Source organism: Entelurus aequoreus, linkage group LG01, assembly GCF_033978785.1.
Source record: "Entelurus aequoreus isolate RoL-2023_Sb linkage group LG01, RoL_Eaeq_v1.1, whole genome shotgun sequence".
NCBI classification, from domain to species: domain Eukaryota; kingdom Metazoa; phylum Chordata; class Actinopteri; order Syngnathiformes; family Syngnathidae; genus Entelurus; species Entelurus aequoreus.
This window is the reverse complement of record NC_084731.1, coordinates 38437470-38455977: the sequence shown is the minus strand read 5'-3', so window position 1 is coordinate 38455977 and position 18508 is coordinate 38437470. Positions and strand designations below refer to the sequence as shown.

General features: G+C 38.7%; 2 protein-coding genes across 3 annotated transcripts in view; both read left to right on the top strand.

The window, feature by feature from the left end:
* LOC133651773 (ras association domain-containing protein 1-like) overlaps positions 1 to 18508 on the top strand; it is a 45094-nt gene that overhangs the window by 20527 nt on the left and 6059 nt on the right. Inside the window, exon 7 of one of the 2 annotated variants that reach the window (XM_062049894.1) lies at positions 142 to 1110. In XM_062049894.1, coding sequence (XP_061905878.1) covers positions 142 to 288 — 147 coding nt within the window. In that variant the 3' untranslated portion in view covers positions 289 to 1110. Of the gene's footprint in view, positions 1 to 141; positions 1111 to 18508 lie in introns of those variants that run through there. The other variant, XM_062049902.1, reaches the window with a different exon arrangement.
* Positions 1452 to 8380, top strand: tusc2a (tumor suppressor 2, mitochondrial calcium regulator a). The gene is made up of 4 exons (XM_062049960.1): positions 1452 to 1582; positions 2101 to 2325; positions 4286 to 4406; positions 4483 to 8380. The coding sequence occupies exons 2-4, from the start codon at positions 2177 to 2179 to the stop codon at positions 4546 to 4548; spliced, it is 336 nt and encodes a 111-aa protein (XP_061905944.1). The 5' UTR covers positions 1452 to 1582; positions 2101 to 2176; the 3' UTR covers positions 4549 to 8380.

Below are 18508 nucleotides of genomic sequence, written 5' to 3'. Positions count from 1 at the left end.
TATATATTTCAATAAACACAATAGCGTTGTTGCCCATCAATATCTGCATGCCTTGAATGATCCACCGTAATTGCAAACACAATCCAGGTGCATTTATTTTGCTCAAATGTGGTCCGATCTTTGTGCTTCTCTTCCCCGCAGTGGCACGCCTTCTCCATGCCCGAACTCAACAACTTCCTGCGCATTCTGCAGCGCGAGGAAGAGGAGCACGTCAAGCAGATCATGCAAAAATACGCTGCAGCTCGAGCCAAGATGCGGGACGCCCTGCAAGGCTCCACGCCCGGATGACGAGCACCTGTCATGGATCCATGTGACGTCTTCAAAGAATCCAAGCGCCTCTTGGTTGAACGAGTGTGAAAGGGCACGAGCGAAAGAGAGACGATGAAAGCGAGCGAGAGCTGGCGCGGGATGTGCGTGTGAAGTGATGCGAGATATGAGCAGTGCCTTCCACCTGGAGAGTCTGACGTGCCTGAGAGAATGGGTTGAGAGGAACGAGGAGCGGCGGAACACACGGTGGATGTTGGCGTCGGCTAGCTGACAATTTGCAGTTTTAACGATGCCACATCCTCAAAGCCGCAACGTGTGTTCACGCCCTCCCTGCAACTCTTACCAGTCTTGTTGTTTTGCACGGTGTCAAAGGTCACACAGGTTGACTGTGATTGTGAATGCATTTGTATGTATTGTACCTACTTCCATGTTTTGTGTTGTCACTCAAATCTATCATGTCACTTTCTATATTTGTGTATATGCACAAGGCCAATCATCAGTCCTGCTGCTAAAATAGTCTTCTATATTGTCATAATGATACCATGAATTGATTAACGTGGACCCCGACTTAAACAAGTTGAAAAACGTATTCGGGTGTTACCATTTAGTGGTCAATTGTACGGAATATGTACTGTACTGGCAGAGGGGTTAGTGCGTCTGCCTCACAATACGAAGGTCCTGATTTTAATCCCGGGCTCTGGATCTTTCTGTGTGGAGTTTGCATGTTCTCCCCGTGACTGCGTGGGTTCCCTCCGGGTACTCCGGCTTCCTCCCACCTCCAAAAACATGCACCTGGGGATAAGTTGATTGGCAACACTAAATTGGCCCTAGTGTGTGAATGTTGTCTGTCTATCTGTGTTGGCCCTGCGATGAGGTGGCGACTTGTCCAGGGTGTACCCCGCCTTCCGCCCAATTGTAGCTGAGATAGGCTCCAGCACCCTCCGTGACCCCGAAGGGAATAAGCGGTAGAAAATGGATGGATGGATGGATGTACTGTACTGTGTGCAATCTACTATTACAAGTTTCAATCAATCAATGAATATCAAAATATGGTTAGCAGGGCTGGTCTAAATTGGTGCCAACAAGTGCACTTTTCACAGTTATTCAAATGTGCACTACTTTCAATAAACACACTTGTCTATAAATCAGGTGTTTGTGTGTTGAGAGAAAGTTTTAGTGCGACAAAAAGTTTTGATGGATTATGTTTGGTGATGCTAGCTAGCAACTGTTGGCGTGAGATCAGCTGATCGTCACCACCACAGCCACCATAGTAACGAAAGCTTCACGTCATGGCAAATAAACGGTGTAAAATAAGGTAAACCGTCCAACTGCGACACATTTTTATAGGACTATGTGTGCGGTGTTGTGATTTAAAAGGCTCAATGTGTTTTGTTTTTTAAACGACAGGTGCTTTATGCGGTTTAGCTCCTGTTGCTAACCTGCGTAACAAGCTAATGAGCTAGCTTAGCTCACCTAGCAGATTATTGTCGGGACACGTTTGAGTTGTTACGTATAATTGAGTAAATAGTGTAATATATCAGTAAGACCATGGTGAGACGTTCATGAAGCGCCACGAGTCTTTCAAGTCAAACAAAAAAGTCGTATTTGATATGACGAATGGTCTCGTTGGTTAGCATTTCTGTAGGCTAGCATACGAAGCTAACACATGGCTCAAAATAAAGATCATCTTATTTAGTTAAATCTGCTCAATCTTAAAGATAGTTGCATTTTACAAAACATAAATCCTAGTATTGTATGCACATTCACAATACAATGCACAGTAACACAAGAGATACAATGATGATTAATAATTATATGATTTGTCTTTTGCAGATCGCCCGATTATTGAGGAATAAAGAGGCTTATATGAGAGCTTCGCCTGAGAAGTAACAATGTCTTCCCTCTAAGGATGGGAGGAAGTGCATCCAAAGCCAAAGGTGTGTGGCCTTTCTCAGGCAGTGGAGCTGCAGGTGATTCTACCTGTGAAGCCAATGAGCAGACATTGGCCCGCCTCAAATGTTCCAGTATTGCCACACCTTTTGTCTTTACCAGGAGAAGGTACATGCAGCAGCACACCTGTTCGGCATACATTTGAACACGTATATATTTTATTATGAATATTATTCACTTTCAAAATTGAAGTGACATTTTACAGCCTCCATTTTTTCAAGCCATTTTGGCATGTACAGTCGTGGTCAAAAGTTTAGATACACGTGTAAAGAACATAATGTCATGGCCGTCTTGAGTTTCCAATAACTTCTACAACTCAATTTTTTTTATAGTGATTGGAGCACATACTTGTTTGTCACAAAAAACATTCATGAAGTTTGGTTCTTTTATGAATTTATTATGGGTCTACTGAAAATGTGACCAAATCTGTTGGGTCAAAAGTATACATACAGCAATGTTAATATTTGGTTACATGTCTCTTGGCAAGTTTCACTGCAATAAGGCGCTTTTGGTAGCCATCCACAAGCTTCTGGCAAGCTTTTGGTTGAATTTTTTACTACTCTTGACAAAATTGGTGCAGTTCGGCTAAATTTGTTGGTTTTCTGACATGGACTTGTTTCTTCAGCATTGTCCACATGTTCTCAATGAGGTGTAAGTCAGGACTTTGGGAAGGCCATTCTAAAACCTTAATTGTAGCCTGATTTAACCATTCCTTTACCACTTTTGACATGTGTTTGGGGTCATTGTCCTGTTGGAACACCCAACTGCGCCCAAGACCCAACCTGCGGGCTGATGATTTTAGGTTGTCCTGAAGAATTTGGAGGTAATCCTCCTTTTTCATTGTCCCATTTACTCTGTAAAGCACCAGTTCCATTGGCAGCAAAACAGGCCCAGAGCATAATACTACCACCACCATGCTTGACGGTAGGCATGATGTTCCTGGGATTAAAGGCCTCACCTTTTCTCCTCCAAACATATTGCTGGGTATTGTGGCCAAACAGCTACATTTGTGTTTCATCTGACCACAGAACTTTCCTCCAGAAGGTCTTATCTTTGTCCATGTGATCAGCAGCAAACTTTAGACGAGCCTTAAGGTGTCGCTTCTGGAGCAAGTCCATGGCGATGCAAAACACGCTTGACTGTGGACACTGACACCTGTGTTCCAGCAGCTTCCAATTCATTGCAGACCTGCTTTTTGGTGGTTCTCGGTTGACTCTTGATCATGCTGACCAATTTTCTCTCAGCTGCAGGTGATAGCTCGCGTTTTCTTCCTGATCGTGGCAGTGACAAAACTGTGCCATGCACTTTATACTTATGAACAATTGTCTGCACAGTTGCTTGTTCAAGTCAATGATTTGTTTTTTCGGATCTGTGCTGAGTTCCTTTGACTTTCCCATTGTCGCGTTTGTAACCTTGTCTAACGACTGCATCACATGAGCCCTATTTAAATGAGCTCAGAGAAGTCAACATGTGTCCTCAATCATAATCACTCACATGAAGGTAAGAGGCCATGCCATGAAGCTAATTTGATTTGATTCTACTTTTCTACATCACCAAAATTTATCACGTATGTTGCTGTATAGCTCGGTTGGTAGAGTCACCGTGCCAGCAACTTGAGGGTTCCAGGTTCGATTCCCGCTTTCGCCATCCTAGTCACTGTCGTTGTGTCCTTGGGCAAGACACTTTACCCACCTGCTCTCAGTGCCACCCACACTGGTTTAAATGTAACTTAAATATTGGGTTTCACTATGTAAAGTGCTTTAAGTCACTAGAGAAAAACGCTATATAAATATAATTCACTTCACTGTATGTATACTTTTGACCCAGCAGATTTGGTCACATTTTCAGTGGACCCATAATAAATTCATAAAAGAACCAAACTTCATGAATGTTTTTTGTGACAAACAAGTATGTGCTCCAATCACTCTATCACAAAAAATAGGAGTTGTAGAAATTATTTGAAACTCAAGACAGCCATGACATTATGTTCTTTACAAGTGTATGTCAACTTTTGACCACGACTGTATTTTATTACTGACGTGCCGCTTACTTGACTTCCTGTTGGCAGCTCGCTATACTACGACGAGGATGGCGACCTCGCCCACGAATTTTACGAAGAGATGGTGGTGACGAAAAATGGCAGGAAAAAGTCCAAATTGAAGAGGATCCAAAAGAATCTGATTCCACAGGTGAGCCAGAGCCAAAGAGCGCTGTTCGTGAATCCGACTTTAAAAATCACTTTGAATATTTTGGACTTTTTTTTAGGGAATTGTAAAGCTCGACCATCCCTGCATCCATGTGGACTTCCCCATCATCCTCTCTGAGGTGTGATGCTTTTTCTCTCACATATCAAGTACTCCTACTCTACTGAAGAGCGCAGGACTAACTTGTCTTACTTTGGGACATTTAACATCAAATATTGTCATCATAATGTATACAAATATGATATAATTCACGCGCGCATACTCTTGAAGGAGCTAGCTAGCCTTGCCAACATATCAAATATTGTCACCTTAGTGAATAATAATATTAATATCATTCACACACACATAGTCATGGAGGAGCTAGCTAGCTTTGCCAAAACGTCAAATATAGTTATCAAAAGGAATAATAGTATCATTTACAAACACATCGTCATGGAGAAGCTAGCTAGCTTTGCCAAAACGTCAACATTATTAAAATGAATAATAATGTTAATGATATCATTCACACACACAGGTAGTAATGGAGGAGCTAGCAAGCTTTGTCAACAAAACAAATATTGTCATAAAGAACAATAATAATATCATTCACACACACGTAGTCATGGAAGAGCGAGCTAGCGTTGCCAACACAACAAATATCATAACGAACAATAATACACACGTGGTCTTGGAGGAGCTAGCTAGCTTTGCCAAAGCGTCAAATATTGTTGTCAAAAGGAATAACATTATTCACACACACACATAGTCGTGGAGGAGCTAACTATCTTTGCCAACATGTCAAATTTGGCATCATAATGAGCATTGAACAGCAACAATGATAGTAATAGTTGTGGAGAAACTAGCCAGCTTTGCCCAAAGTTGAACATTGTCATAATGAACAATGATAATGATATCTTTCACACACATAGTCATGGAGGAGCAAGCAAGCTTTGCCAACATGTCAAATATTGTCATCATAATGAACGATAATAACATAATAATGATAATAATCATGTAGTTATGTAGAAGATAGCTAGCTTTGCCAACGTGTCAAATATTGTCATCATAAATCATAATGAACAATAACAACAACATAATAATAATAATAACAATAATAATTGATGAAAATAATCATGTAGTCATGGAGGAGCTAGCTAGCTTTGCCAACACGTCAAGTATTGTCATCATAGTGAACAATATTAATAATTATACCATTCACACATAGTCATGGAGGAGCTAGCTAGCTTTGCCAACACGTCAAGTATTGTCATCATAGTGAACAATATTAATAATTATATCATTCACTCATAGTCATGGAGGAGCTAGCTAGCGTTACCAACACGTGCGTGCGTTGCTTTTCTCTCTGATGTTGTGGCAACAACAAAAAGGACTTTTAGGGCCACGGGGAAAATAAACAAAAATGCCAGGAATGAATATACATTCGTTGTCAAAAGTTTACATACACTTGTTAAGGACATAATGTCATGGCTGACTTGAGTTTCCAATCATTTCTACAACTCTCATTTTTTTTGTGATAGAGTGATTGGAGCACATACTTGTTTGTCACAAAAAACATTCATGAAGTTTGGTTCTTTTAAGAATTTATTATGGGTCTATTGAAAATGTGACCAAATCTGCTGGGTCAAAAGTATACATACAGCAACATACATGGTCAATTTTGGTGATGTAGAAAAGTTACAATCAAATCAAATTAGCTTCATGGCATGGCCTCTAACCTTCATGTGAGTGATTATGATTGAGGACACCTGTTGACTTCTCTGAGCCCATTTAAATAGGGCTCATGTGATGCAGTCATTAGACTCGGTTACAAACACGACAATGGGAAAGTCAAAGGAACTCAGCACAGATCTGAAAAAACGAATCATTGACTTAAACAAGTCAGGAAAGTCACTTGGAGCCATTTCAGAGCAGCTTAAGGTCCCAAGAGCAACTGTGCAGACAAATGTTCGTAAGTATAAAGTGCATGGCACAGTTTTGTCACTGCCACGATCAAGAAGAAAATGCAAGCTATCACCTGCTGCTGAGAGAAAATGGGTCAGGATGATCAAGAGTCAACCGAGAACCACCAAAAAGCACGTCTGCAATGAATTGGAAGCCTCTCGAACACAGGTGTCAGTGTCCACTGTCAAGCGTGTTTTGCATTGACATGGACTGAGAGGCTACCATGCAAGAAGGAAGCCCTTGCTCCAGAAGCGACACCTTAAGGCTAGTCTAAAGTTTGCTGCTGATCACATGGACAAACATATGACCTTCTGGAGGAAAGTTCTGTGGTCAGATGAAACATAAACTGAGCTGTTTGGCCACAATACCCAGCAATATTTTTGGAGGAGAAAAGGTGAGGCCTTTAATCCCAGGAATACCATGCCTACAGTCAAGCATGGTGGTGGTAGTATTATGCTCTGGGCCTGTTTTGCTGCCAGTGGAACTGGTGCTTTACAGAGAGTAAATGGGACAATGAAAAAGGAGGATTACCTCCAAATTCTGGAATGGCTAAATCAGGCTAGAATTCAGATTTTATAATGGCCTTCCCAAAGTTCTGACTTAAATGCCATTGAGAACATGTGGACAATGCTGAATAAACAAGTCCATGTCAGAAAACCAACAAATTTAGCCGAACTGCACCAATTTTGTCAAGAGGAGTGGTCAAAAATTCTAGAAGCTTGTGGATGGCTACCCAGAGCGCCCTATTGCAGTGAAACTTGCCGAGGGACATGTAACCAAATAATAAAATTGCTGTATGTATACTTTTGACCCAGCAGATTTGGTCACATTTTCAGTAGACCTATAATAAATTCATAAAAGAACCTAATTTCATGAATGTTTTTTGTGACAAACAAGTATGTGCTCCAATCACTCTATCACAAAAAAATAGAATGATTGTAAACTTTTGACCACGACTGTGTATATACCTGTGGTATTATGAGAAAAGTGCTCTTTTTTTGATGCAATTAATAATATTGTGAGAATGTCATAAGAGTCAAATGACAACATTTTCATTCTCAAAATATTTGTATCTTCTCAACCAATTTTTTTCTTTAATATATTTTTCTCTCGTAAAATTAAAATGTTTGTCTTGTAATATTACATAATTTAATTAACTTAATTTCATTATCTTCATCCCTGTAATATTATGAAGTTTTTCTTATAAATATATAATTTTCTTTTCATTGTAATATTACATCGATATTGTAATAAACTATATTTATTGTGTAATTTTCTACTTTATTTTTATATATCATTACCATAGAAATATGACTTTTAAAAAATGGTATACTACACTTATTTCTGAAATATGAGAAGTGTTAGTACCATAAAAATATTTCTTGTAGTTTACTACTTTATTTTGGTAATATTTTCAATAAAATGTGTCATGTTTCATGTAATATTGCAATATTGTTATGTCTTGTTGTTATTTGTCTTTATTTACTGTGGTCCTAAAACTTATTTGTACAGAAATACAGTTTATAAGTAAGTGTATGCCTTTTGTGGAATGTGGAATTGTAGCAACGTTGTGTGTGTGTGTGTGTGTGTGTGTGTGTGTGTGTGTGTGTGTGTGTGTGTGTGTGTGTGTGTGTGTGTGTGTGTGTGTGTGTGTGTGTGTGTGTGTGTGTGTGTGTGTGTGTGTGTGTGTGTGTGTGTGTGTGTGTGTGTGTGTGTGTGCAAATGGGTTGTGTAGTTCCAGGATAATTGTACGTAAAATACATTTTGTGTGTGTCAGCCTTCTCAATCACGTTTGCTCGGACCTGCACTAGTGAACTTGATGCACTGTACATATTTGACATAATCGTTGGAAATACTTGAATAAATGATTTACTGAGCTCAATGTCTCCAGTCAGGACAGTTTTTCTTCAGATGTTTGAAGTTTTCACTTTCTTATGTTGAGACAAGATTTAGTGATTGAAGATAAAGGTTTTTACTTTGATATGTTCGTATTTTATTTGCAGTCCTAAATCATTTGTTAACAGAAGACGAGTGCCGTAAGTAAGAAGACGTAATAAATGTATTCACAACATGACTTTTGCTTTTGAATAAGACGCAAGAAATATAATCAATAGTCACGTATCACATTTCTTTACTTGATACCAGTGGCGGGCTGTGCGTTTCTCACCTAGGCCTTCACTGATGTCCTACTTAGTCCGACTTCACCTCTCAAAATACCGTAATGTATGTCACCACATGGACACAGCTGAAGATACTATACAGAAATATGCGAGCACAGTACTGCAAATTGAATCCCCTCAACAGTGTACAAAAGGGTCTATTTTTCGGCGCATTTAACATTTAATAAACCCGCTTCAGTATCTTAAGTGGTACTGTCAAAATTAAAATAATTGTATAAAACGAATGAACATGAAAAAAATAAAGAAATAAAATATTTTAACTCACAATTTGTATCACCCATCCGACTCCATATAAGCCAGTGGTACTGTCGTAGTTGGTTGATTTGTGTGAAAGTGGCGGGCATTTCCCCATTTCACCGCCGGTGTTGTGCCAAAAGGAAATTGCCTGCAAAAAATGTATTTCCTTCGCAGGAGCGTGCACTGCTTGCTAAACCTGCATTGCTTGGCTTTGTCTGTCCACAGCGGATTACTAGGTGTAAGACAAAAACACTTTATCTTCGTGGTTATTGTACCGGTAAGTTTACTATGGCTTGTATGTTCCGGTGCACCTTCCTGTTTTCGCAACTTGTGATTGGATACTTACTTGGGACTCCCAAGTGAGTATCCAATCACAGCATTAGGCCAGTTAGAAGGCCTTGCTGACAACAACTCGTGATCTGATTGGTTATCGCAATTGTCTATCAACCAGAGGTATGGACTCGAGTCACATGACTTGGACTCGAGTCAGACTCGAGTCATGAATTTGATGACTTTAGACTCGACTTGACAAAATGTAAAGAGACTTGCAACTCGACTTAGACTTTAACATCAATGACTTGTGACTTCACTTGGACTTGAGGCTTTTGACTTGACATGACTTGCTACTTTCCCCAAAACCCAAACCTTAAAAAGTTATTTGGGAGCGCTCCGTATCTTTCATTTTATACGTCTGTGTCTATAAGCGTGTGTGCTGCTTGTCAGCTGGTGTGCTGTCAGTACAACAGCCAATCAAATTAAACCTACGTTGTTTTCATCCCACAGCTCTCATCCAATCCAATTGCAGGACAACCACCGAACATGAGTTGTCAAACAATGCGGCAGTGAGAAACAATTATGCCAAAGTTGGTTTCGTTCGGGTATAAAAACTACGACTTGGTCAACAAAAAACGAATTGCCGTATGCAAATCACGCAGTTCGAATTTTACAGACGGAGACGCAACAACTTCCAACTTCGTTCGACATTTGAAGTTGCACAAAGAAGGGTAAGTTTTGAATGTAAGATAACGTTTATTGGCTAAGTAACATGACTTTTATTTGCTGTGTAGTTAAATCAGTGAGGCTGTAAACTCACTGCTAACGTTATAACCATAGACATCTTATAAGGGTACGCAGCATCGAGCGCTACTGCCTACTGGCGCAGACGAGACGCGGAGCCGCCATCTTGGAGTGGTGATCCGCTCCACTCAGTGCAATTCATTTGGCAGGAGCAATGAACTGTCAGCAAATTTAATTCATCTTACCTCACTGAATACCACTGATTTTCACGCGTTTTTTTGTCATACGTGTAGCTATGATAACGGACACATGTTTTGGCGTTTTTATTATTCATAGTTTGCTTAACAGTAATATAATATTCTTATACGCTATAAATGACCAGACGTCCGAGATCAAAACTGGGAATATAATCCCAGAGAAGGGGGAAAAAAACGGTCAGCTATTTTTAAGTTGAAGAAACAATATGATTAGATTATATATACATGCGTATATCCTACATAAACAATGTATGAATACATTAGATATCTATATATTTTTGGGACCTATAGACTGTATCTCTGTTGCTGCAGCAGCAGAGAGTTTATTCTGTCTTGACACTTTGTATTGATATTTTGTATTACATTCTTCCCTTAAATGATAATGTTTACAGTGATTGTTTTATATCTATTTTTTATGTATGTCGCTTTGGATAAAAGCGTCTGCCAAATACTTAAACATATATAAACACCTGAAAGTCTTTATATCAGCTAAAACCACCAATATGTTTCACTGGATTCAGAATAAAACCAAATGCTGTCTTACCCAACAATGTTAGTATTTGAATATTGTTACTTGAAGACTTATTCCTGGTTACAATTATACTGTTAAAGTATTGTCTTATACTTTGCCTAAAATGAGAATGCATCATAATCAGTGGCGGCTGGTGAATTTTGTTTTAGGTGGGGCTGAAAGTTTGTAAACCAAACCCCTGTAGGGGCGTCATCCTCCCCCAGAAGATTTCTTTGTGATTCTCACATACAAATATTGAAGATCTTTGCTCCTTCTCAACTTTATGGTAATGTTATTTTCTTAAGATACAACCAATAGTATGTTAATGTTTGTTTTTGCAAATGTGTTTATTCTGTAAAGGAATGAGTTAAATGTTTAAAATTGTTTAAACTATTAAAATGACTGGTTAATAGTGCTATTATGAATTGCAATGTCAGCACCATTTTTTTTCCTGCAATTTCAAATGCACTTGTTTTAATTAATAAATACAGCATTTTAAAAGCATACACAATCTGTGTAAAAATATTAGTCTGTGGTTAAAAGGACTTGAAAGGACTCGAAACTCAAAATGCAGGACTTGGGACTTGACTTGAGACTTTCTAGTCTTGACTTTGGACTTGACTCGGGACTTGCCTGTCTTGACTCGGGACTTGACTCGAGACTTGAGGGCAAAGACTTGAGACTTACTTGTGACTTGCAAAGCAATGACTTGGTCCCACCTCTGCTATCAACTCTGTGTGTCCATTCACTTACAATGCATAGACGCCTGCATTGTTGATTCTGAAGGCCCCGGGCATATTTGGTACAGCATGGCAACATAAGCTAGCTGAATTCTGATTGGATACAAACTAAAACTAAAAACAACAGCATTGGAAGGAGCATAATATGACATGAAGAGATTATGAATACCTTTAGATATTTGGGGAAAGTAACATAAAAAGTACTTTTACCTTTAATTATGATCATGATTTCTGGTTATGTTAGGCCAGCAGAGAAGGCCTTGCTGGCCCTGACGACACACCACTGCTTGATATCAGAACAACAATGAAAGAATTCAAGAATGTCTACAAATTCAACCAATCCCCACAAATTATGTGCGGCCTCACAATTTATGCCGAGAACTTCCCCGTATATTTTGGCCAATCAGCGTCATTTTTGCCAATGGAATTTGCAGGGCTGCAAAGTTGAATAAAATGACAAGAGTGAGACTAAGTTTAGTGTCATAAAACATTCAAAAATTTGGGGCCTTTTTTTATAATCGATTTAGCCCGTTTTAACATCGATATATACCTTAAGACCAATATCCTCACCTCCAGCAGCTCTCCCTGCACTGTTTGATTGAAAAATGTTTTACAGTAGAGGGGGGCGGGGACTGGAGACTATTCCAGCTGAATTTGGGCGAAAGGCGGGGTAGACCCGGGACAAGTCACCACATCCCAGACAGACAACATTCACACTCACATTCACACACTAGGGCCAATTTAGTGTTGCCAATACCGTACTCTAAATTATTTTATTCAACCCTGTCTTTTTAAAAATGTATGTATTGTTTTGTATACTACATGTTCCAAATGCAATCTTAAATAATCATCTACTGCTAAACTAACCTATTCTTTCACTAACTTTTTTTTCATTATTTCCCCTTTTCTATTATATTTCCTGCACTGTATGGGAAAATTAAATTTTTAGATGTATCGCTATTTGTAAATCGATTACTAAACATAAATAATTGATTATTTATTTATTGTAAATGAAGTACTGCAGACAGTTCTAAAATGTGTCTGAGCCACCTCTTTAGGAGCTGGTCGGATCTAGTTTTGCACACCACCTATCCATCAATTTTTTACCGCTTGTCCCTCTTGGAGTCGCTGGGGGTGCTGGAGCCTAACCCAGCTGCACTCGGGCAGGAGGCGGGGTACACCCTGGACAAGTCGCCACCTCATCGAAGGGCCAACACAGATAGACAGACAACATTCACATTCACACACTAGGGCCAATCAACCTATCCCCAGGTGCATGTCTTTTGAGGTGGGAGGGAGCCGGAGTACCCGGAGGGAACCCACGCAGTCACAGGAAGAACATGAAAACTCCAAACAGAAAGACGCAAAACCCGGGGTTTGAACCCAGGACCTTCTTATTGTGAGGCACACACACTAACCCCTGTTTTACCGTGCTACCCACAGTTTTGCACACATTTCCATTAATTTAATAAATGTAATGGAAATTAATTAAACTGTTTCTTAATAGAAAAACACTGTTTTTAAAAGTTGCAAGTGATGAATGTGTGGTGGATGTTTGAAAATGTTGAAAGTTTTTTTATTTTATTGTATTTTTTATTTTTTTATTGAACAACAAACATACATTTATAATTTACACAAAAGTCAAGGCGCTTTCAACATCAAGGAAAGAAAACAAAAGCAAATACAGATAGAGTATAAAATATAATAATAATAAATCATATGACCAAAAAAAGACAAAAAGGGCTACCTAAATCATTTTAAATGTTTTTAACAAAGATATCAACTTAAGGGCTTTTGTACTCTTAATCATTCTCCAAGATTTGATGGATAATTGTAAACCATAGATGTGTTGAAAGTGCCCTAATGTGTGTGTACATTGTGAATATATGTTGTGTGTACAATTGTTCAATAATAAACTTTTATTAAAAAAAATTTTTAAATCATTTTTCTCATTTACAACCAAAAATTTAAATAACATAATTTATTTTAATATTTGTATTACTTTATTGCGTATTTCAATAGAGCTCAACATGGTTTATTTATTATTGTATTTACTGAAAACGTAATTAATGAACACCTTTATGCCACAAAGTGTAGCACCAACTTTTATCTATATCGAGAAGAAATACCCCTGTGGAGCCCATCAAAATCCAGGGCCCGGAGGTGGCACTAGTACAAGTACCTGCGAGTCCACTTGAACAGTAGACTGGACTGCAAGGACAACAGCAAAGTTGCATACATGAAGGGCATGGGCAGACTCTTTTTCCTGAGGAAGCTTAGGTCCTTTAATGTGTGCAGCAAGCTGTTGGAGATCTTTTTTCAGTCTGTTGTGGCCAGTGCCCTGTACTTTGCAGTGGTTTGTTGGGGGAGCAGCACCAGCAAAAAGGACTTAAACCGGATCGACAAACTGATCCGGAAAGCCAGAAAAACTATTGGCATGCAGTTGGAGGCGTTTGTGTCAGAGGGACAGGAGGACACTGGACAAACTGCTCGCCATCATGGACAATCCTGACCACCCACTCCACCAGACAATTGAGGGACAGCGGAGCTCATACTCCAACAGGCTCCTTCGGCTTCATTCCCACAGTGTTCGATTCAAGAACTCCTTCATTCCGCACTCCATCCAGCTGTATAATCACTCGCCATACAGCAATAGATGATATCTGTCTAATACTTGACACCTTCTATGTTAGCTACCTCTATTTATTTATAATGTCTATTTTCTGCTGGATCTACTCTCTATTTTATGCTGCAGCTGTTACATATACTGTAATATTGTACATGGTAATTGGGATTTGTTATATATTGTATATATTATATAAAAATAAAGTATAATATAATATATCAGTATATGTGTTGGCCCTGTGATGAGGTGGCGACTTGTCCAGGGTATACCCCGCCTTCCGCCCAAATGCAGCTGAGATAGGCTCCAGCACCCCCTGCAACCCCGTAAGGGACAAGCGGTAGGAAATGGATGGATGTTATATACCAGGGGTCACCAACCTTTTCGAAACCAAGAGCTACTTCTTGGGTACTGATTAATGCGAAGGGCTACCAGTTTGATACACGCTTAAATAAATTGCCAGAAATAGCCAATTTGCTCAATTCACCTTTAACTCTATGTTATTATTATTAATTAATGATATTTATCTTAGCGGAAACACTGATCTTCTTAATGATTTCTCACAATAAATATATATAGAAACAGATAAATATCAATATGCAACACTTTATTTTTATATTTTCTCTAAGTGCACATTTTTCAAATTGCACATTTTCAAATGATCACTTCTAAGACAGTCTTGTGAAATCACAATATCCCATTTTAACTAGCTAGCCACTAACATTTTTTAACAAATCATGAATTACTTTGCACCATGTTTGTACAAATAATAACTCATGTAAAATACTAAAGTCAACTCTCAAATTTTTTAATAAATCATGTCACACTTTGAACTGGACACCAAAACTGTTATCTGTTTCTTTGTCAGTTAGTGAAGACCAAGTCTTTAAAATAATTTCTTGGTTTTTCAAATTCTATTTGAGTTTTGTCTCTCTTAGAATTAAAAATGTCCAGCAAAGTGAGACCAGCTTGCTAGTAAATACTGTACATAAAATTTAAAAAATAGAGGCAGCTCACTGGTAAGTGCTGCTATTTGAGCTATTTTTAGAACAGGCCAGCGGGCTACTCGTCTGGTCCTTACGGGCTACCTGGTGCCCGCGGGCACCACGTTGGTGACCCCTGCTATATACTGTATATATAATATGTACATTTTACATATGTTATATTTTATGTTGCTACTGTTGTACATTTTTAGTCTACTTTATACCTGCATTATCCTTTCCATCCTTACCCTTTCAAGCCTTTGTAACTGAGCTACTGTGTGGAAAAATTTCCCATGTAGATCAATAAAGTTTGTCTAAGTCTATATCATTATTTTATTGGTGTAAAAAATAGATAAGAAATTCGGAGGTGCACATTGTGGACGTGTGCAATTAGTATATTTGACAAAAATTTCAAGTCAAACTATGCGACAGCTGTTTTGAAATATACGTTTATACACATGCAATGAAGTGTTGCACCGTTAGATGGCAGCAAAGACATCGGGGGATGTGTTGCTTCCTCTTCATCATAATCCTTGGCTATTGTGCTGCACACTAATGATATATGATGATGATGATAGTCTTTAACCAGCACGCGAAGACGACAGTCCTTCAAATTTGAGGATCCTGTTGCTGCTGGGAAGCCAACCAAAGCTTAATGGCAATGTAAACATATGTGAGCTGACAAAAAAATCCACAAAAAAGGCCTGCTGTTCTTTTGCTGACCTGTACTTGGGTGCAATGTGGTCAGCTGGGGTTTTTTTTGTGCTCCACTGACTTTCACAGTGCTGCTTTTCAGCATCAAGACTAACCCATTTTCTCTGAGGACCACCCGGCTCCATCACACGTGTGTGTGTGCGTGTGTGTAAATTAATTATGGCGAAGTTGGTAGAGTGGCCGTGCCAGCAATCGGAGGGTTGCTTGTTACCGGGGTTCAATCCCCACCTACCATCCTAGTCAAGGGAGGCGGATTTAAGGGGGAGGAGTATATTTATAGCTAGAATTCACTGAAATTCAAGTATTTCATATATATATATATAAAATAAATACTTTACTTTCAGTGAATTCTAGCTATATATATATATATATATATATATATATATATATATATATATATATATATATATATATATATATATATATATATATATATATATATATATATATTTATTTATTTTATTATATATATATATATATACCGTATTTTTCGGACTATAAGTCGCAGTTTTTGTCATAGTTTGGCCGGGGGTGCGACTTATACTCAGGAGCGACTTATGTGTGAAATTATTAACACATTACCGTAAAATATCAAATAATATTATTTCACTCACGTAAGAGACTAGACGTATAAGATTTCATCGGATTTAGCGATTAGGAGTGACAGATTGTTTGGTAAACGTATAGCATGTTCTAAATGTTATAGTTATTTGAATGACTCTTACCATAATATGTTACGTTAACATACCAGGCACGTTCTCAGTTGGTTATTTATGTGTCATATAACGTACACTTATTCAGCCTGTTGTTCACTATTCTTTATTTATTTTAAATTGCCTTTCAAATGTCTATTCTTGGTGTTGAGTTTTATCAAATAAATTTCCCCAAAAAATGCGACTTATACTCCAGTGCGACTTATATATGGTTTTTTCCTTCTTTATTATGCATTTTCGGCCGGTGCGACTTATACTCCGGAGCGACTTATACTCCGAAAAATACGGTTTATATATATATATATATATATATATATATATATATATATATATATATATATATATATATATATATATATATATATATATATACACTACCGTTTAAAAGTTTGGGGTCACATTGAAATGTCCTTATTTTTGAAGGAAAAGCACTGTACTTTTCAATGAAGATAACTTTAAACTAGTCTTAACTTTAAAGAAATACACTCTATACATTGCTAATGTGGTAAATGACTATTCTAGCTGCAAATGTCTGGATTTTGGTGCAATATCTACATAGGTGTATAGAGGCCCATTTCCAGCAACTATCACTCCAGTGTTCTAATGGTACAATGTGTTTGCTCATTGGCTCAGAAGGCTAATTGATTATTAGAAAACCCTTGTGCAATCATGTTCACACATCTGAAAACAGTTTAGCTCGTTACAGAAGCTACAAAACTGACCTTCCTTTGAGCAGATTGAGTTTCTGGAGCATCACATTTGTGGGGTCAATTAACTGCTCAAAATGGCCAGAAAAAGAGAACTTTCATCTGAAACTCGACAGTCTATTCTTGTTCTTAGAAATGAAGGCTATTCCACAAAATTGTTTGGGTGACCCCAAACTTTTGAACGGTAGTGTATATATATATACATACATACAGGTATAAATAAAATAAATACTTGAATTTCAGTGTTCATTTATTTACACATATACACACACATAACACTCCTCTACTCATTGTTGTATTTGAAAGTGCAATGCTTTGCAGCCAGTAGCACAGCCTTTGAAGGAGCATAGGTATGGGCAGCATCTGTGAAATTTAATTTGCAGGAAAGGAGTGAGTTTAGGATTGAATTGTCCATCCTCGTTCTATTCTCTGTCACTATCTTTCTAAGCATGCTCAACACCCTCTCTGATGACTTGCAAGCGTACTTCTTCTTACTCGTCGCCGCCATGACTGTCTCTTTTTTGTTCTTCTGCTTCGTCTCCTTCTTGTTGTGTGTGCAGTTGTGCACTCTCCAAAAGCCGTAGATGTTATAACGTGACTGGGCCGGCACGCTGTTTATATGGAGAAAAAGCAGACGTGATGAAATGCTGTCCTCACTCAGAACCGCATGGACCTGGAGGGGGCGTGCCTTGTTGTCCGGCTGGAAATCGGGAGAAATTCGGGAGAATGGTTGTCCCGGGAGATTTTCGGGAGAGGCACTGAAATTCGGGAGTCTCCCGGAAAATTCGGGAGGGTTGGCAAGTATGGGTTAGGAACAAAAATTAGTGTTACAAGCCTCCCCACCACTAGTTGGCATAGTGAATGTTACAGTGAATCCTGTAAAATAAGCCGCAAATATGCAATTTTAATTGCTAGCATTAGCATATAGCTAGAGATGGATATAACTTTGATTTTTCCAAGCAACGGAGGAAAGTGAGTGTGAAGGGCAGTGCCTAGAACAGGGGTCGGCAACCCGCGGCTCTAGAGCCGCATGCGGCTCTTTAGCGCCGCCCTAGTGGCTCTCTGGACCTTTTTCAGAAATGTATCAATCAATCAATCAATGTTTATTTACATAGCCCTAAATCACAAAAGTCTCAAAGGGCTGCACAAGCCACAACGACATCCTCGGTACAGAGCCCACACAAGGAACGTCGATGTGAATGACAATGAGAAACCTTGGGGAGGATCTCATATGTGGGTAACCCCCCCTCTAAGTACAGTCCTTAGTGGATCCAACATAACAGTGAGAGTCCAGTCCATAGTGGATCTAACATAGTATGAAAAATGGAAAAAGATGAGGGGAAAAAAATATATTCTTTGTGTTAATATGGGTGCTGTAGGACAGGGGTGTCCAAACATTTTCCACTGAGGGCCGTACACGGAAAAATTTAAGCATGCGGGGGCCATTTTGATATTTTTCATTTC